This window comes from Oncorhynchus masou, chromosome 28 (assembly GCF_036934945.1).
Source record: "Oncorhynchus masou masou isolate Uvic2021 chromosome 28, UVic_Omas_1.1, whole genome shotgun sequence".
NCBI classification, from domain to species: Eukaryota; Metazoa; Chordata; class Actinopteri; order Salmoniformes; family Salmonidae; genus Oncorhynchus; species Oncorhynchus masou.
This window is the reverse complement of record NC_088239.1, coordinates 69,682,496-69,704,340: the sequence shown is the minus strand read 5'-3', so window position 1 is coordinate 69,704,340 and position 21,845 is coordinate 69,682,496. Positions and strand designations below refer to the sequence as shown.

Sequence of the window (21,845 nt, the reverse complement as noted above, 5' to 3'; positions counted from 1 at the left end):
TTGACTAGAATACAGTATATACATATAAAGTGGGTAAAACAGTATGTAAACATTATTAAAATGACCAGTGTTCCATGACTCTATGTACATAGGGCAGCAGTGTGGTCAAACTCTACTGTACATCCATAGGGCTATTTGAAGACTAGCTGCATTCATGGGTATGTGTCAAAGAGTAAACCATTGTGGAAATGGATGTTGGCAGGGACAGGCTGTTAATTAGGCTCTGGATGGAAGATGATCTGCAGTGAAGAGAACATTGGACATGAAAGCTTCGGGCCACATAGGGTTACAGAGACTGTGTGTTGGGATGTGGTCTATACTGCTTTACAATCTAACACGGACTGACATCTGGTTATACATTTTTATGCAAAAATTGAGCATTAATCTAATTCATTTAAGGATTTGAGGGGAGTTTTAGACAGAATTAACCCACTTTTCCTCACTAAAAACCTCCCCAATGAGCCTTTAGTGAACCCCCAGAACCACACACACAATCTATTTAGTTCATCAGAGCATTAGATCTGTACCAGTTGCAGTCTTGAAAGAGGAGTAATGGAGAGAAAGAAGGAGAGGGGAAAGGAGGAAAAGAGACCTAATGAGAGAGAGAGCTTGTGTGAGTGTAATATTTACTGTCCACTTTTTATTGTTTATTTCACTTTTGTTTATCCATTTCACTTGCTTTGGCAATGTTAACATTTGTTTCCCATGCCAATACAGTCCTTGAATTGAAAGAGAGAAAGAAAGAGGGGGAAAAAAGAGAAAGAGAGCAGGGAAGCAATGGAAGCTGGATCTACCTAAAAGGATATGGTTCATTCTCACAGAGCTACTTTTATTATAATTTGTTCACCTTTATTTAACCAGGTAGGCCAGTTGAGAACAAGTCATTTATAACTGCGACCTGGCCAAGATAAAGCAAAGCAGAGTTACACATGGAATAAACAAACGTACAGTCAATAACACAATAGAAACATATATAAACAGTGTTGTGCAAATGTAGTGAGATTAGGGAGGTGAGACAATAAATAGGCCATAGTGGCGAAATAATGACAATTTAGCAATTAAACACTGGAGTGATAGATGTGTAGAAGATGAATGTGCAAATAGAGATACTGGGGTGCAAAGGAGCAAAACAAAAAAATAACGGTATGGGGATGAGGTAGATGGGTGGTCTATTTACAGATGAGCTGTGTACAGGTGCAATGATCGGTAAGCTGCTCTGACAGCTGATGCTTAAAGTTAGTGAGGGAATTTGTTCCAGTCATTGGCAGCAGATAACTGGAAGGATTGACTTTTAGCAAGTATCTGGCCCTTGAGTCTAATTTGTGTTTGGAGGTGCGCCAATAGCTTTTCGACCGTTTCCCTGCATTCTAGATCACTGGGGAGGGAGCACATGGTGGTGGACCGATTTGTGATAGATATCATGCCTGGTCTGGTTTAATTTTCTCTCTTTTCGCTATCATCCTTCACAGTACATTTCTGGAAACACTGCAGGATAGAACTTGATGCAGAACTATCAGGGCATCACAACAACTTCCTGTTTCTAATGTACATTTCCCCTCCAGCACAACATTTAATGGCTTCCCTCCAAGCCAACGCCAAAGAAACAACAGTTCCTCCTTCCAGGGGACCAATCAATGGTCCTGTTTCCTCCGAAAAGGAAACATCCACACAACACCAGGCGTAATGAAGTGCTGTCAAGGGTGAGGAAGCAACAGGAACAATACCTGATGGTGGAGATATGAGCAAACAGACAGGCTGAAAGGCAGGCAGGCTGAGAGAACAGACAGGCTGATAGGCACACTGTTCATTTCATATTTATTAGACTCCAGAAGATGTTGAGCTCATTTGTAACTCTGTTCCAATATTTCTCTCAAAAAGGTTTGATAGTGAGAAGATTGAGATCAGCACTGGCAGTCTGCTTATAGCAGAGCTACAACAACCAGCACTTTACTCTATACCACCCTGTTTTAAAATCACAGAGAAAAGGTGATCAATTCACCAGATGTAATGCTGACATTAGCTGGCCAGTCCATTTCACAGTTCCCTACTGGTGGCTCTGGTTGAGGTCACAAAGAGAACAGTAGTGAAACTTGACTTGAGAGTAAAGAGGAAATAATGCAAAAGTTTACAAGGAAGAAACATGGAACAAGGCCTAATTAAAGTGGGAGGGTGTTCTTCTTCTTTGTGTTAGCTCGGTGATGCAAAATATTTAAGAGGAACATCTGTTTTTGGACTGGAGAAAAATCACAGATGAATGACCATAATTGGCTTTTCATGGCCATCTGACTACATTTGTAAGTGAGAAGTGATGCTAGCTGTCTCTCTGTCGTCCAAAGGCAAAGACCTGTCAGGCTCTTATAGAACACCTGACAGCAGGAGAATGAATAGATTTACCTTGAGGCAATTGTCACCGTTGGAGACTCGCACTAGAACTGACTGAAGCGATCAGCCAATCATTCGCCTTCACCAGTAAAGAGAACAAAATCAATGACGAGTCAGGAGTGGTCACACATGATGGCTGTACCCACATCAATCTAGGCTATTTATCATTTAAAAAACACACATCATTATAGCCTACATACAGTGCAGGGATGAGTTGGCTTTGGATATGGGATCTCAAGTGTGTTGTCTCAACATTCAACCAGCAATGATTCAATAATTATTTCATTGCTAACAATATTCACTCTCTCTGACATACGTCAGATCCCAGATACCAACCCTGAAAAGTATTAGCCTGTACTGACTCATCACTCGAGGGAAGACCAATTGAACATGCATGAAACATGAGGGCTATACTTTCAGGGATACTGAACCAGATCAGTACATGGACTGAAACGGTCTTCCCCTCAGGCCTAAGGCAGACACAGAGGTCCAGGCTCATAAACACGAGATGGATGATCTCAAGGAGGGATCTGGCAAGTGGGGCACATGCCATAATCTTATCATTGTCAGACAGGGGAAAAAGCGAATTGTAAGATTCGAGTCTGGCACGTGTCACAAACTGTTACCCATGGAGACGGGACTAGTTCCTCCACACCCCACCCAGCCCAGTGTAGCATGAACTAAGACACAGAGAGAGAAAGAGAGACAGACCGAGACAGAGAGAACATTCTGTGGTCTGACGTAGAGATTAGTTGAAACATTGAAGGAAATCCTGTTCTCATATGACACACAAACACACGACTTGCATGAAAACATCTTCAATTCTTACTCTCCAATAAACATCTGTAAATCTCAATTTCTCAATCTGTAAGTCAAGAGTTTGCTTTGTTTGTATGTTTTCACTGTCATTCGATCTAAAATCTGATAAATATTTATTCAGTTCCTTTTTTAGGTTGCTAAGGAACACGGGTGGTGCGTGAGAGACAATATTCAGCATGTGAGCCCAGGAGCAACTTCTGCTTCAGAGAAAAACTCTCACTTCTTCTGACTTCACCCTGTTTGCTTCTGATCAAGGCTCATTGTGTGTAGGTGTAAATCACTGATTAGTTCAGGGGAAATCTGCTGTGAATGTTTCAGTTCAATTAACTATTGGTTAGTTCCTCAACACAAGCCTGTAGCTTCAAACAATCTCAGTATGGCTCCTCTACAACAGTGTACCCTCAGCAGAAGACCAGACACTCTGACACCTGTCTTAACAAGCTCAGTGTAGGCGGTAGACCTGAAACAGAACCCTATTGAATCGTAGAATCAAGGTTCTGCTATTAGTCTTAGAAACGTTGTGGAGAAGTTTCACTTTTATAGCCTGTCGTCGTTGAGGTGGCTACCGGTTTCAGGACAGCAGTTCCCTATAGAGGAACGAATGAGAAAGAGGAGGAACCTCCAGTGAAACTACCCAATGACAGAAAGGCAGACGTCATATGAAAAGGACCCATAATATCATGCAAATCATTAGGCTGCTGCTACCCTTTTCCTGCATATCTCAACACGTTTTATGTCACTCAATCACAGGCCTCTTTTTTTCCCTCTCTCAACGCTCCTCTTTCTCCTTGTCCCTTGTTCTCCTCTCCTGTGGAGAAATGTGGTTCTCCTATCTCCAACACTCCTCTCTTTCTTTTCTACTTTCCTCCTTGGAGTAATGTGGAACACTCAGATCAGAGGTGAATCTACTCAACGCTCTGTAGGCCTCCTGGGGAGGTCAGAGGGAGTCAGAGAGGAAGGGGAAACATTAATAACACTGCCACTCGGCAGGTGGGTGACGGAGTAGTGAAGAGGAGGAAGCGGAGAATGGAGACCCCGTGACAACAAGAGGAAGGGGTTGTAGACTTAATATTAGACTATCTCCGCCACCGCACACTCACGGAGAGAAAATAAGCAGGCTCAGGTTTCAGCCCCAGAAGTGCTCTGAATGTAAAGTGAACCACAGTGGAGCCATGGCAGGGAACAGGGGGGCCAGGACGGGGGATGCTGGGGGACTCCAGGGCCAGGCAAGGGAAAAGGAACTCAGGAAACCAGAGTGAAAACTCTAAAACCCTCGGCCCGTTCACAGCTCAGTACAGCACAGACTAACTTACCCGACAACAGCTCGGCACTGTCTCTAATACAACTATCGATGCATGAGCGTCGTTCAAACAAACAATGAGGTTCATGAGGTTTCTTAGAGCAATACTTAACTTTGTTATAAGCAGTGGCTTAGCATGCACCCCTGCAAGGCGATTTGGAAAATCATACCATTGGTATTTTGAAAAACTAAGTAAACGGTATATCGTACAAGCCTTGTTGTGTCCACGTGATCAATGAAATTATGTTGAACCAAAATGGAATAGACATCTCTCGTGTTCGATCAATGTGGAGTAGTGTTTCAGCCAAAACTTACCTTCAGTTGCTGCTCTTTGAGCAGTGTTGCCCTCCCTGACTCCATCGGCGGGCCCGTCAGAAATGGAGCTCCCTCAGTCTGCGTATAGGAATGTGTGAGTATAAATGTGAGTATCTATGTCTGTATGTGTTTGTCTGTCTCTTTCTCATACCGCGCCTGACCGAATTCCTAAGAGAAGTGAAAAATGGTGTATTCAAAGTAACGACCACTAAAGGTTACTGTCCTATTTCCCCTTTCAGAGCTGAGATTGAGCAGGATAGGATTGTGTACTAAAGTGAATTGTGTAGTATGTATATGGACTCCTTGCTACGATCCATTTAGTGTGTAACTGAATTAAGAAAGCTTATTAAGATTATGGGAATCTAAATGACTAGGGCTCCCTCTGACTGACATGGAAAATACATCACCTGGCTGGTTGCAATGTTACGACATTATATACACAGTGGAAATACAAAACACTCAAAACTCCTTCCTATTGAGTCCCCCACCCTTTTGCCCTCGAAACAGCCTCAACTCGTTAGGGCGTGGACTCTACAAGGTGTCGAAAGCTTTCCACAGGGATGTCGACTCCAATGGTTCCCACAGTTGTGTCAAGTTGGCTGGTAGTGGATTTCTACTCCGAATATCTCGTTCCATCTCATCCCACAGATGCTCAATTGGATTGAGATCTGGTGACTGGGTGCATCTGGTGACACTGCAGTAAGCTGAATTCACTGTCATGTTGGTGGAACCATTCCTAGCCTTCTGGCATGGGGCATTATCCTGCTGCCAAGAAGGGATGCACCTGTTTGGCAATGATGCTCAGATATCCTGTGGCATTCAAACATTGCTCCACTTTTAACAAGGGGCCCAATGTGTGCCATGAAAACACACCACCAACCATCACACCACCACCAGCAGCAGCCTGCAATGTTGAAATGTGGCATGATGGATGCATGTACTCGTGGTTTTCTCCCATCAGCTTGAAACAGCAGGAACCAGGATTCATCAGACGAAGCAATGTTTTTCATATTCTCCAGTGTCCAGTGTTTTCTTTCCTAAGCAGACTCCAACCACAGTTTATTGTTTTTTGCAGAAAGAAGTGGAAGTCGGTCAGGTCGTCGGCTGCCATACCCCATTCGTGTCAAGGTACGATGAGATGTGCTTTCTTTTATGGGTCTTTGGGTACCAATGCTGTACTGGGATGTCAGTTGACTAACTGTAGCCTGTCTAATGCTCTGCACCACTCGTGCCAGCCTCCTTTGTCCTCTTTCATCAATGACCCATTTTCGACCACTGGCCTGGATGTCCATTGGGTGATGGAACATTCTTTATACACACGGGAAACAGAATGTTTGTGAAAAACACAGCAGCATTGCAGTTCTTGAAACACTTAAACTGGTGTACCTGGCACCTACTACCATACACCGTTCAAAAGGCACTTAAATATTTTGTCTCCCCTTCATCTACATGATTGAAGTGGATTTAACAGGTGACATCAATAAGGGATCATAGCCTTCACCTGGATTCACCAGGTCAGTCAATGTCATATATTCCTAATGTTTTGTACACACAGTGTATGTGCACTTGTTTTGGGGAATTTCTCTCCTTATTTAATGGTCTTTCTTCCTTTAATAATCTAAGTGACCATCTTATCATATAAGAGGTGAACTCCATTATGACATTCTCCTGGGGCTTGCAGACCAGAAGAAAGGTTAACCCTGGCTGATGCCCCATGTATTTTCATTTATTTATTTATTTATTTTTTATTTCACCTTTATTTAACCAGGTAGGCTAGTTGAGAACAAGTTCTCCTTTGCAACTGCGACCTGGCCAAGATAAAGCATAGCAGTGTAAACAGACAACACAGAGTTACACATGGAGTAAACAATTAACAAGTCAATAACACAGTAGAAAAAAAGGGAGTCTATATACATTGTGTGCAAAAGGCATGAGGAGGTAGGCGAATAATTACAGTTTTGCAGATTAACACTGGAGTGATAAATGATCAGATGGTCATGTACAGGTAGAGATGCTGGTGTGCAAAAGAGCAGAAAAGTAAATAAATAAAAACAGTATGGGGATGAGGTAGGTAAAAATGGGTGGGCTCTTTACCAATAGACTATGTACAGCTGCAGCGATAGGTTAGCTGCTCAGATAGCAGATGTTTGAAGTTGGTGAGGGAGATAAAAGTCTCCAACTTCAGCGATTTTTGCAATTCGTTCCAGTCACAGGCAGCAGAGAACTGGAACGAAAGGCGGCCAAATGAGGTGTTGGCTTTAGGGATGATCAGTGAGATACACCTGCTGGAGCGCGTGCTACGTGTAGGTGTTGCCATCGTGACCAGTGAACTGAGATAAGGCGGAGTTTTACCTAGCATGGACTTGTAGATGACCTGGAGCCAGTGGGTCTGGCGACGAATATGTAGCGAGGGCCAGCCGACTAGAGCATACAGGTCGCAGTGATGGGTGGTATAAGGTGCTTTAGTGACAAAACGGATGGCACTGTGATAAACTGCATCCAGTTTGCTGAGTAGAGTGTTGGAAGCAATTTTGTAGATGACATCGCCGAAGTCGAGGATCGGTAGAATAGTCAGTTTTACTAGGGTAAGTTTGGCGGCGTGAGTGAAGGAGGCTTTGTTGCGGAATAGAAAGCCAACTCTCGATTTGATTTTCGATTGGAGATGTTTGATATGAGTCTGGAAGGAGAATTTACAGTCTAGCCAGACACCTAGGTACTTATAGATGTCCACATATTCAAGGTCGGAACCATCCAGGGTGGTGATGCTAGTCGGGCGTGCGGGTGCAGGCAGCGAACGGTTGAAAAGCATGCATTTGGTTTTACTAGCGTTTAAGAGCAGTTGGAGGCCACGGAAGGAGTGTTGTATGGCATTGAAGCTCATTTGGAGGTTAGATAGCACAGTGTCCAAGGACGGGCCGGAAGTATATAGAATGGTGTCGTCTGTGTAGAGGTGGATCAGGGAATCGCCCGCAGCAAGAGCGACATCATTGATATATACAGAGAAAAGAGTCGGCCTGAGAATTGAACCCTGTGGCACCCCCATAGAGACTGCCAGAGGACTGGACAGCATGCCCTCCGATTTGACACACTGAACTCTGTCTGCAAAGTAGTTGGTGAACCAGGCAAGGCAGTCATCAGAAAAACCGAGGCTACTGAGTCTGCCGATAAGAATATGGTGATTTACAGAGTCGAAAGCCTTGGCAAGGTCGATGAAGACGGCTGCACAGTACTGTCTTTTATCGATGGCGGTTATGATATTGTTTAGTACCTTGAGCGTAGCTGAGGTGCACCCGTGACCGGCTTGGAAACCAGATTGCACAGCGGAGAAGGTACGGTGGGATTCGAGATGGTCAGTGACCTGTTTGTTGACTTGGCTTTTTAAGACCTTAGATAGGCAGGGCAGGATGGATATAGGTCTGTAGCAGTTTGGGTCCAGGGTGACTCCCCCTTTGAAGAGGGGGATGACTGCGGCAGCTTTCCAATCCTTGGGGATCTCAGACGATATGAGAGGTTGAACAGGCTGGTAATAGGGGTTGCGACAATGGCGGCGGATAGTTTCAGAAATAGAGGGTCCAGATTGCCAAGCCCAGCTGATTTGTACGGGTCCAGGTTTTGCAGCTCCTTCAGAACATCTGCTATCTGGATTTGGGTAAAGGAGAACCTGGAGAGGCTTGGGCGAGTAGCTGCAGGGGGGCGGAGCTGTTGGCCGAGGTTGGAGTAGCCAGGCGGGAGGCATGGCCAGCCGTTGAGAAATGCTTGTTGAAGTTTTCGATAATCATGGATTTATCGGTGGTGACCGTGTTACCTAGCCTCAGTGCAGTGGGCAGCTGGGAGGAGGTGCTCTTGTTCTCCATGGACTTCACAGTGTTCCAGAACTTTTTGGAGTTGGAGCTACAGGATGCAAATTTCTGCCTGAAGAAGCTGGCCTTAGCTTTCCTGACTGACTGCGTGTATTGGTTCCTGACTTCACTGAACAGTTGCATATCGCGGGGACTATTCGATGCTATTGCAGACCGCCACAGGATGTTTTTGTGCTGGTCGAGGGCAGTCAGGTCTGGAGTGAACCAAGGGCTGTATCTGTTCTTAGTTCTGTATTTTATGAACGGAGCATGCGTATCTAAAATGGTGAGGAAGTTACTTTTAAAGAATGACCAGGCATCCTCAACTGACGGGATGAGGTCAATGTCCTTCCAGGATACCCGGGCCAGGTTGATTAGAAAGGCCTGCTCACAGAAGTGTTTTAGGGAGCGTTTGACAGTGATGAGGGTTGGTCGTTTGACTGCGGCTCCGTAGCGGATACAGGCAATGAGGCAGTGATCGCTGAGATCCTGGTTGAAGACAGCAGAGGTGTATTTGGAGGGCCAGTTGGTCATCTATGAGGGTGCCCTTGTTTACAGATTTATGGTTGTACCTGGTGGGTTCCTTGATGATTTGTGTGAGATTGAGGGCATCTAGCTTAGATTGTAGGACTGCCGTGATGTTAAGCATATTCCAGTTTAGGTCACCTAACAGAACAAACTCTGAAGCTAGATGGCGGCGATCAATTCACAAATGGTGTCCAGGGCACAGCTGGGAGCTGAGGGGGGTCGGTAGCAGGCGGCAACAGTGAGAGATTTATTTCTGGAGAGAGTAATTTTCAAAATTAGTAGTTCGAACTGTTTGGGTATGGACCTGGAAAGTATGACATTACTTTGCAGGCTATCTCTGCAGTAGACTGCAACTCCTCCCCCTTTGGCAGTTCTATCTTGACGGAAAATGTTATAGTTGGGTATGGAAATCTCCGAATTTTTGGTGGCCTTCCTGAGCCAGGATTCAGACACGGCAAGGACATCAGGGTTAGCAGAGTGTGCTAAAGCAGTGAGTAAAACAAACTTAGGGAGGAGGCTTCTGATGTTGACATGCATGAAACCAAGGCTTTTTCGATCACAGAAGTCAACAAATGAGGGTGCCTGGGGACATGCAGGGCCTGGGTTTACCTCCACATCACCCGCGGAACATAGGAGTAGTAGTATGAGGGTGCGGCTAAAGGCTATCAAAACTGGTCGCCTAGAGTGTTGGGGACAGAGAATAAAAGGAGCAGATTTCTGGGCATGGTAGAATATATTCAGGGCATAATGCGCAGACAGGGGTATGGTGGGGTGCGGGTACAGCGGAGGTAAGCCCAGGCACTGGGTGATGATGAGAGAGGTTGTATCTCTGGACATGCTGGTTGTAATGGGTGAGGTCACCGCATGTGTGGGAGGTGGGACAAAGGAGGTATCAGGGTATGAAGAGTGGAACTAGGGGCTCCATTGTAAACTAAAACAATGATAACTAACCTGAACAACAGTATACAAGGCATATTGACATTTGAGAGAGACATACAGCAAGGCATACAGTAATCACAGGTGTTGAATTGGGACAGCTAGCTAAAACAGTAGGCGAGACAACAATAGCTAATCAGCTAGCACAACAACAGCAGGTAAAATGGCGTTGACTAGGCAGGGAGGGTCGGATTAACTACACACAGAGCCTGAGTGCGGCTGGGGCCGACTGATAAAACATAAACAAGCAGAGTGGAGTACCGTGATTAATGGACAGTCCAGCATGCATCAGCTATGTAGCCAAGTGATCAATTCCATCCCAGAGTCACATTTCCAGATGAAATAGCTTAGAGATCTGTCGTCTGTTTTAAGACACGGTGGAACATTATGTACAAAATAACTTACAAATAACGCTAAAAAACATACACAATTGCACATTTGTTTATGGGATTGAAAAACGGCAGCCATCTCCTTCAGTGGCACTTAGAACCTAAAAGGGATCTCTAGCTGTCCCGATCGAAGAACCCTTTGTGGTTCCAGGTAGAACCCTTTCCACAGAGGGTTCTACATGGAACCCAAAAAGGGTTCTCACATGGGGTCAGCTGAAAAACAGTTTAGGAACAATTTTTTCTAAGAATGTAGGCCTAGGTCAAGAACAAAAATGTAAATATCCCTATACAAACATGTCATGTGGATAATGACAGTGACTACCATCAACAGCATGACCTGTGACCCTTAACCCCTGACTTTTATGGCCAAGTGTGACAGTTCCAACTTTCACCTAATTTCTAAATGTAGGCATGTAACATCCTAACTGAACGGTTTGGGCTATTCCATTTGAGGCGTGTTCCATTTGTTTTAAAGTAGGCCTTCATTGTAAATAAGAATTTGTTCTTAACTGACTTGCCTAGTTAAATAAAGGTTAGACACACACACACCACACTAACCAGAAAGTTATTTTGTTGGCATTTACGTATTTCCCCATTACCAGTAAAACATGATCAAAAACTATTTCTTCCACTTACTTGCTGTGCTGTTTCGTTGTTCATTTGGTGAGTCGTTTCATTCTCAAACAGGATTTCATGGAACGCCATTTGGGTCTTTTCAGTTCTTTTTTTGGGGGGGGGGGGGGGGTTTACCCCATTTCTCCAATTGTTAGTAGTTACTATCTTGTCTACAACTCCCGTACGGGCTCGGGAGAGATGAAGATCGAAAGCCATGCGTCCTCCGAAAGACAACCCAACCAAGCCACACTGCTTCTTAACACAGCACGCATCCAACCCGCACCAATGTGTCAGAGGAAACACTGTGCACCTGGACACCTGGTTAGCGTACACTGCGCCCGGCCCGCCACAGGAGTCGCTAGTGCGCGATGAGACAAGGATATCCCACCGGCAAAACCCTCCCTAACCCGGACTGCAACAGAGCCTGGGCTCGAACCCAGAGTCTCTAGATGCAGTGCCCTAGACCACTGCGCCACCCAGGAGGCCCTTATTTGAGTATTTTCTATGGAACGCAGTTTGGGTCTTTGCGTGTCAAAAAAGATACACGTTAAACAACACTATTTGACATGTCATATAAGCTTGTTGACCAATCAGGACCTGAATATGACTGCACGTCACATGATAATTTTATGCGTTCATTCATTTTTTATGTAGTTATTACACATTGATTACACTATCACTTGTATTTCATATGTCACAACGATTCATCGATACGTATGCTATGATGCTGGTAAAGTTGTCTCGTGCACCTACAGTGCTGGTCATAAAAAAATCTAGCCAGCTCATGGATGCAAACAATGTTCTTCCCCAAAAACATAGCAAAATGACAATTGCGCCTCACTAGCCAGATGAAGCCAGCTGGCTGCTTATAAAGTTAGCTTTGGGCAACAGGGTTAAGTAGCTGGCTAGCTATTTATTTTCATGAACTGTAGTTCGATTTCAATAGGCGAACAACAAGTGGCAACCTAGCTAATACTTACTCACAAGGATTCCTAAATCATTGCTAAGAATAATGAAAATGACTGCAGTTCCTACTGGTAATTGTTTTCAGGCTGGTTGTATTGGTGCTAGCTAGGTACCAAGCTAAAGCTAGCTACCCCAGAAGTTGCGGTCTAACAAATTATGTTTTATTACCAACGAGGTATTGCAAACACATCGTTCATGGCCAGTATTTGCTTGTTTGCAGACTTCTTCGTACAGCTTTGACCGTGCTACTGTATCTCTTTGACATGCAAAGACCCAAGCAGCGTTCCATAGTATGTATGTCGTGAAGCTAATAGCAGTGGCGCTATTACTGTGCAACTCCGGTAGGACAACATCTGAAAAATAGCTCACTTGGTAGTGTGTACTGGTGTTCGACCAGTCAGCGAAAGCCAACATCACCCACGACAGAGAACAGTTGATTATCAAGGGCAATGAATTCCATTATCTTGGCATTAATGGATTTTGCCTTTGTTGTCTCGCTAAAATGTTCTTACGCTTTCAAATGACTGCTCGACTTGTTGACTGCTCAATCCACACAGCAGACACAGGATATGTTAGGAATGCTGTGTTGCACGTGTAGCGCAAAATTTCCCTTGGCGTCATGTACCTACGTTATATAGGTCTGCACGTCAGCTTTGACATCGGTTTTGCACATCTGCGTTAAAATAGACATCGGCCGACATCGATGTTTGCATTTTTAGATAAAAATCGTCCGATTCTGATATGTTCACCGATATATCGTGCATCCCTAGTTTATGCCTCCTGCTGGATTGGAAGATGAACACAGCCACCTGAGGACATTAGGCCTTCACATGAAATATGGAACCAGAGGGACTATATTTAGTACCAGCTAAAAAAACGTTCACAACAGAACAAAACATACCAAGTTAACAGGTAAGAGTAATATGACCTATTTTTGTCATAGGCCATACTCCTTTTTGAATCATCAAGAATACCAATGAGAAACAACAACTCGGCCGACTGTATGACACCGAATTTGGAGCTGCAAGGCTAAGAGAAAGGATTTGTCCAAATATAACAGAGACCTAATAGAATGTGGTTTAGATTTACCGGGTCAACTCTCTGTGTTTGGTCTAGACTGTTTAATACTCTCTCCTCTCTGTGTCAAGTGGAAAATGCAAGTTTGCAGGTCAATAGAAATCTGATTCTCTCTTAAGTCAGCCTCATGCAAGAGGAGAGAAGCGAATGGCTTTTCCAATAAAATGACTAACTGACACTCCCTTTACTTCAGTGACTGGCAGTGCAGTGTAGGAGTCGCCTATGGATGACATCACTAACTGAAGGGATGAGATGAGCTCACACTAGCCAGGGATCTATTGCTTTTAATTTAGACATCACACCATTCATCCCCAGTATCATTACATGGAGGTAGACTATTATCTATAATCACTATGATGGAATGCAATAACTTTAAATCTGTTATCTTAACCCATTGGTAGTATATTACTGGTATTACTCACTCATAGTGACTCACACACACACACACACACAAAGGTGTCCATATGATGTAAGGAAAAAATGACTGGAATTACCACATACGGTGTAGAGCTACAGCTCATTCTGCCTCAAAAGTCACTCTCACAACCATTCGGAAAGCATTGGCGATTTGCTGCATTGTTAAAATGAAGACATAGCTAAAAACAGATTTCAACTAAGACTGATTCAAAATTAAACAGAAAAGAGTGACTGACCAAAAAAGCAATGTACGGTTCCTAACAAAATTTAACACTCTAATGATGCTAAACACATTTTTTAACCTAGAATGCAATTAAGCGTAGGCTATTTTGGTATTTCCCTGCCTTTTCTCCTCAAGACCCACAGAAAAAAGCTGAGAGCGTCACATCACAGGAAGGCCTATAGCTATCTCCAGTGATGCTCTTCTCGAGTGGTTGAGAAACACAGCTTGACTGTGACGGTGACCACACTTCCTGTAATATCACCTCCTTCCGCTCTGTGCTTAGGCTGAAAACACCAAGAGCTGAGCCTGACAAGCACCATGTGGTGCCCCACCACTCCTTCCCCGTCTGTCACATAGCATGCCATTTAACAGCAATCAGTGTAATAACACACCAATAAATGGCTGAACTCTGCTCGCATCATATTCGTTCTACTAGGCCTACAACAATAAGTTAAGATGCACTTGTTCTACAAATGACAACAGAGATGTCACCACAGGACAAAGGAGAGAGGACAGTGCACATCCCATCCTAACTTGAGTTTAACATGACAGCCAGGGACACTGAACTCACTACCAGCTTTACCACTTCAAGCCTTCATTCCCAGCTCACACCTGTAGAGTTCTGTTTGGTTGTAACTGGAATCTAAACTACAACTAGTGTCTGGTTGTCATTCAATCCTATCAAAGCACTGAGCATCTGGTTGTAATACACCATTATTTGCAACATTAACACATGCTTTTTAGAGAGAAAGCATGTCGGAAAGCACACATGAAAGTGTTTGGAACACCCTGGGGCAATGCTCTATCCCCATTGCCTGGGCAGCAGAGCAGTGCTTCTTGTTCAGGCACTAAGGTAGTAAGAGAAATAGGGCTGAAGTCATAACATAGAAATACTAGGCCTCTGACGCACTAACATTGGTCTCCATGAACTTTAGACCTGGAGAGCTGACCTTCAAGAGGAGATACACGTACCAGATTTTACCATCTCCAGACCTTGCTGTTTCTGACTTCAGCAGTAGGACACAAGGAACTCGCCACAACCACACACAATTTACAACTTCCCTGTTCCCATCGCTGAGATTGAAGCATGTATCAGATATGAAGTACACAATAGGTCACTAGGATCTAGGCCTAATTGTATCCCACACAGTACATTCACCAGTAAATGTTTAACCATTGGCAAATTCTACTTGCCTGGCTACCAAATGCAATACCACACTCACGGCAGTTAGTTTATCCTCTGCAATGAATCTGGATATGAATACCTCCCCGACGATTTCTAGAACACAAGCACATTCTAACCATTCTGATTGGTCCCAGAAACTGATGGGTTGGGCCCAAGGGTGGAATGGCCATGTGATAGTGTTTTTTTGTGCAAAATTATAATTATCATGACTAATAATGGGGGGCTAAAGAGGAAAAAAAAAGGGGCAGTATGGAGGCCTCGAGGAAAATAATTGGCCTGTGTGTTCAAAATGCCTGGACCGATTTCTTGCCAAGTCCACCCCTAATTGGGCCAGAGTCAGAAAACATGTGGGTAAAGCGACATTTAGAAAATGCTTCATTGGCTTTGATACTCTGATTGGTTAGAGATGATCCAATTGCTGATGACTTTGTTTCATACACCAGCCCTCATTTTGACGTCACCACAAACAACTTCAATGATGGCAGTCTCAGACTGAAGTATGTAGTGAACGGTAGAGCAGCGGAAGAATTATAATGAGACATCAAGCTATCATTTTACAGCACAACTACAACAAAATCTGAAACAAAAGGCAAACAAGGAATTCCAGAGGCTGCGACTACTTATTAGGGCTCTGTAAAAATTGCTGTAGCAGTCCTATAACTTTCATAACGCTCGTGCCGGAGTTTACGACACATGGCGTGGGATTTGTGTGTATGTGTGTGGTCTTCTGGAAATCCATCCTTCTGAACATCTGAAGCCCCTCTTAAAATGTAGTTTTTTAAGAATTAAGGTGCCCGCCTTTGGGCACCAAAAGCAGACAAGCTGAATAAAGGCAGAGCCTTTCTTCAACGCTGGATGTCTGTTGTAGCTTAACTAACTAGTCTACATTTAGTACCAGGGCACATGAGTGGGTGGATGAAATGTGGCGTCATAACTGTGGAATTGTCAGTGGTATTCAGCTCCACCCTGGCCTGGAAACCTGACATTAAATTGCATTGAATTCTACGTCGGGCAGAAATGCGTGTTCAGGACAGTTTCCTCTCACGACCTCTACAAGCCAGAATTTAGAATAAAGCTATATTTTAACATACTTTACCAGTATCACCTGAAGCATAAGCAGAACTATGCAAACACGTGCATGAGCTCGGCAAGTATGCATGTGTCTCATGCATGTATTTATATCTTGTGCGAATGCTTCAGGTGCTCAACATCAACTTCATTAGCTGATCCCTTCTGATGACCCTGTTGGAGTCATGTCCAACCGGGTCATCAGGAGGGTTCATCCAATCATGAAGAGGAAAATTGGCTTCTTCAAAATGGAGCTTGCCTCAATGGCGCTGCTCTCTATCATTCACTACGGTGGTGCCGTGAATCGGATTGGTCAAGACATGCAGAGCCTGCAGCAGCACTCCAATGTGAAGGACAGAGCAATTGTGAGCTAATTGTCAAATCATGAGGCAAATCGGTAAAAAAAATGACACACTTTGCTCCATCTTTTTAAACCGTATCGTCAAGATATTTTATTAAACTAAATCAAAAAGAAATATGAAAGGTGCAAAGGACAGGTAAAAAGTTAAGAGGAAAAACTGCCATAGCTTTCTGAAAACCTAAAACTTTTCAGCGGAACAAGTACACAAGTCTTAATTTTTCCTGACTGAAATCGGCTTGAAAATCAGTGACAAGCATTGAATATTGTTGTCCATTAATGATTCCAAATGAAATTGACTGAGCTTGAGTCATTTTGACAAAAACAATGATTATATTGCCCTAAGAGTTGTGCAAGGTTAGTAGAATCGTATTCAAAATTATTAATAGCTGTACTATGCTTCCACCAAGTATGAATAACTCTGGGGTGTGAAGACATACAGCAATCAATACATTTTACTTTCTTATTTTTTTTATTAATTTGGAAAATGTTTTACTTTCGCTGAAAAAGATGAGTAAATTGTGTAGCGCTGGCAGTGCGTTAGATTGATATCACCTGAAGCATAAGCAGAACCATGTAAACACGTGCATGTGCTCGGCAAACAAAATCTAATGTAATCCTTTAGAGATGTAATTTTAATGCAGCAAAATGTGAAGACTGTGCAAGGGGTGTGTAGACTTTCGCTAGCAACTGTTTGTAGGAGCATGCAAAAGTAATCCCGCCCACATAAAGGTCATTATCGTAGAATGTTTTACATTTTTAAATATCATTATTGATGCAAAAGATTATATTATAATTTGTTAATAAAACAGCTTTCGCTAAATCAAGCGAGTTCATGTCAATCCGTGGCACAACCGGTTTTGATTATGATGCTGTCTTGGTTGTATGTGTGAGACATGGGAGGAGAGCTGACTGGCTGCATTGTGAAGATCAGCTGTCACTTGGCTGATTGCAACATGGCTGACAATGACAGCACAGTGTGGTGTGTGTAACAGTAGCTTCTGAGAAGCCACAGCCCTATATCCTGTCAACTCAGACCTTCCTCTTAAGACTCTCCTTGTTCTATGGTGTGGTTCCAAGACAAATCCATTTGGACATATGACATGTTGTGTGTGTACTGCCTACATCTAGCCTAAACAAAACATCATAAACACTGACTGCATCCCTAATTTTCAGTTACAATGCTGACTGCTCTGCTGCTTTTGTTTATTTTCGTACAGGCCATTGAGTATTTTCAGATGACCCAGGTACCGCATCAACAAGCATTAAATTACATTAAATAAAAGTGTTAGTATTATAATGCATTCTGCTTTCTCGATCACAAGGGAGACAAATGTGGTCTGGAATGGTAGTGGAATAGCTGAACTACAAGCACTGCCTGGACTCTATAGTGAAAAACATCAAGTGGTGGTGTGTTTTATAAAAGCATGTTAGTGTTATGTTGTGTTGAATTGTATTGAATTGAACGCGTAAAATAGCTCAGTGCGTATCGTTATTATGATGTAGTCTACAGTAGGCACAAATGCACATCGGTCTGGACAAGGTAGCTAGCTACATATCAATGGCCTACATGTCAGTCAGGCAGGGAACATGATAGATTTCCAATGGGAATTAGCCTTCATTGGGATGAACTGATTGACGACTGGGAAAATGGACGGTGTAGCTTGTTTTGCAGTTATTGCAATGTAACAAAAAACATTCGGGCTTGGTTTGCGAGCACTGTTGAGTCGTCGGGGTGTTTCTCACTATCGATAGCCACTAATCGTGGCTAATAAATTAAGAGATTATCCTTACCCATAGCTCTGACCCCCAGCTCATGGTTCCAAAGCGATTTCCTCGTAATAATCCACGATTCAGACGGGGTGTATCGAAACCACTGAGGCGGGTATAATTGTTTTATTTCTTTGAGGTAGACGGTCTCTTTGTGAGCGCCCTCTGAATGTGTCCTTATTCCCTCCTAGTGCGTAAATGCAAGATTTTTTCACCTCCTCAATCTGTCTATTTCTACAAAATGGACAGAAACCACAACATAATCTTCAAATTGAGTGTGTGTGGCGCTGTGCTGTTCGGTGCAGAGAGCGGGCACCCGCTTTTAAAACAAGAATGACAGCTGCTGAGGCGCGTGCATTCATAAAAGGCACAAGAGGAGAAGTAGTGGGGATCGTTGGGGCGATGGTGGAGCCACAGATGGTTGTTGTCTGGTGATGAGGAATTAATATTGTTTTTGTGTGGAAATTGGTCATTACAATGTAATGATTTGTACTTTACACTATACGCGGACTGCCACGGATTATTTAAAGGCCCAGTTCAGTCTAAAACGTGTTATTTCTGTGTTTTATATACATTTCCACACTAAAAGGTTGGAATAATACTATGAAATTGTGAAAATAATGATTAGTTTAGTGTAAGAGCTTTTTTGAAAAGAAAGCCTGAAATGTCAGCCTGTTTTGGTGGGATGGAGTTTTGGCCTGCCTGGTGACATCAGGTAATACACCAATAAGAAACAGAGTTCCAAACAGTGGAACCTTAGAGGAGGAATGGGAGGACCATCCTCCTCAGTGAATTTCATAAATTATTTAATATTGAAACATTTAAAAAGTTTCATTTTTGATAAAACTATATTAAATATATTCAGGTCAACAAATAATTGATTAAAACACACTGTTTTTCAATGAAGTTCCACAGTAGACTCAACAGCACTTTCTGGGGTAGCATGGTTCTCACCCCATTCCATAGCCACAGTAATTATGACAACTTCTGGAGGACGTCCTCCAACCTATCAGAGCTCTTGCAGCATGAACAGACATGTTGTTCGCCCAATCAAAGGATCAGAGAATGAATATATTGCTTAAAGCATAAGCTACAGCTAACTGTCACTGCAGTGCATAGAATGTGGTGATTCGTTGACTCAAAGAGAAAGACAATAGTTGAACAGTTTTTAACAAAATAATTTCCTCCACAATGAATGAGAAGCAAGAGAGACCGAGAGAGATAGCTATATTTCGTTCTCTATTTTTCACTTACTTCACTTACTTAGCGAGCGAATGCAGCTCAAACAGAGAGGGATGCAATGTTAGCTAGCTGGCTATTGCTATTCAACACTGGAACTTCCAATTCAAGGTAAGCTTTTGGGTTTATTAATTTATTGCCATCGGGGCCTGCCGGTGTAACTGCTAAACTGCTTGCTGTTCACTGTACTGCATAACTGTAGAGGGTTTACTAATGCTTTACTTCTAGTAGCTATGTTGACTATGACGTTAGCTAATATGGTAACAACGATGTAGGCTGTGTGTCGCAGTTATCGGTTATGGTATGAAGGTTTGACTTGGAAAGGATTTTTCGTCTGGTCACAGCTGTTGTGTTGTGTACTTAAGTCCACAAGCGAAGGGAGAAGGTGAAAGGGGTAGAGCGCATAGATGCGAGATGAAATTATACAACGAGCAAAGTGATCATGCTGTTAGTATGTGGCTGCTATGAAGGTGAACTGTGTTTGCGGGTGATGTATTCATTCCGCCAAATTTTGGGGAAAACATTTCTTAAACTGAAGCAAACCGAACAAAATGGGGATAAACACAGCTGTACACACTTGTACAATAGAAACTAATTTGCAGCTGTTGGACTAATGATTACATACTTGATCAGCTAGATGCAGGCGAGAGTGTGCACGGCGGTATTGAATCTGTCACCCTGATTACTCAAAATGTTCAAATGTTCTCTCGACCTGTGCACCTATGTTGTAAACTTTAATTCGTAGGCTAGGTTTTAGGAACCTCATGATGGGTATAGGGAAAATTAGAGTATCATGTAGTAGCCTAAACCTACCAATGTTACATTGAGCTGGGTGAAAGGGAAATGAATGGCACTCATCCAATATGCCGTAATATAAATTAATTAAAGTTGTCCTCCCTAATCTTAAACGTCACCAACCGCCACTGGTTCCAACCCTCTACTATGCCAATAATTGGTCGTTTTCACTTGTCCTCTCTCCACTTAGACCACTCCCAGACAGTCCTAGCAAATTTCTTGCTTGAGAAATTGCACTTTACTAAGAAGCTATTTTTGCTTATTTTTAACCATTTTATTTTAAAATAACCACAGTAAGGTACTTAATTATGTTGACCCAGAGTAATTTTATATTGAGATAAAGACGGCTGCATTGGACTTTTAAAGCTAGAATTCTTAGTTGCTATATACATTTTTTTGGACTTATCAACTAATGATATATTCATTGCTTCTTGAAGAATATAACTTATAAATGCGTTTAGTTCAACTGTCATACCCCATCAGAACTCAAAATATAAGCTTGCTTTACTACAATGTGTGTAAACAATGCAAATGTAAACAAACACTGTATAGCCTCAAAAAAAATATTTAAAGTATAATTTTGATATCATGGACGGGCAGTCCTTGCATCCATACATCTGTCTATGAATTTGAGAGTAGTTACATTTCTCTCATCGCTCAGCTTTTTACCTAAACTGAGGCGGGGTAACGCCTTTGTTATTGTTACAATTAAATATTCTAGCTTTAATTCATGAATATTTTCTTAGTACTTATTAATAAGACAGACACAACTAGCGCAGTAGAGAGCAGTGTACAATGACAATGGATGTGACAGGGTATTTGCTCCACCTAGTGGCTGTCAACAGTTTTACAACCACCCTAAGAGTGGAAAAGGTGTTTCAAAATGCTATCTAATAGTGTGGTGACCTCACCTGGCCAAGTAGTGCATCGTGTGTAGAGAGCGGTGGAGAGTAGAGAAGATGGCGTTGGATGAAAGTGGATTCAGTTGTATCCAGTGTCATTAGTGTATGTTCGAGATTGCCTTGAGTTGTTGTTGTGGGTGTCAGAAATGAGAAGGAAGTTTAAATGATATTAAGAATCTCTTTGCACAGGATCCATTTTGATACTAGAGAGCAGATTATCATCTTCAAAACGAAGAGGAGAACATAAAGTAAGTATTTCAGAATCTACAAGACAGAGCAGAGTGACTGAATGGAGTGGTCCCTAAATGATTAATCTTGTTTGCCTATCTAACATTTTCAAAGAGGAGGTGAAGTGCATCAGTACAGCCACTTATCTGGAGGTAGTTCTTCTGAATTTTTAAAAATGTAAATATTATTTTGTTCAATTTTATTTTATCAAACCAGTGTGTTAGCTCCATATTACAGAAGTCCAGAAAGGACATATGAATTTAAAAAAATATTCCCTCATTATGTTACGATCACAACTTATTTATCTCATGATCACCACATAACAAAAGTTGTTTTGTTGAGATCACAAGATCATTTTCTCATGATCATGACATAAGAAAAGTTGTTTTGTGGAGGTCACGAGAAATGTCTGAGTTGGCAAAGCCCACAGTGGATCAGTGCATACGTTTTTATTGATTGCTACCCTAAGGGATGGTACATGTACATTTCATGC

At 42.7% G+C, this 21,845-nt stretch overlaps 1 protein-coding gene across 17 annotated transcripts in view; it reads right to left on the bottom strand.

Moving 5' to 3' along the window:
* The window catches only part of LOC135518164 (formin-binding protein 1-like), a 125,592-nt gene extending 107,066 nt beyond the window's left edge, over nt 1-18,526 (bottom strand). For 8 of the 17 annotated variants that reach the window (XM_064943093.1, XM_064943100.1, XM_064943104.1 and 5 more), the window contains exon 1: nt 4,817-4,923. In XM_064943093.1, coding sequence (XP_064799165.1) covers nt 4,817-4,861 — 45 coding nt within the window. In that variant the 5' untranslated portion in view covers nt 4,862-4,923. Of the gene's footprint in view, nt 1-4,816; nt 4,925-18,212 lie in introns of those variants that run through there. The other 9 variants (XM_064943101.1, XM_064943102.1, XM_064943107.1 and 6 more) reach the window with 4 other exon arrangements.
* Nucleotides 18,527-21,845: the final 3,319 nt, after the last annotated feature.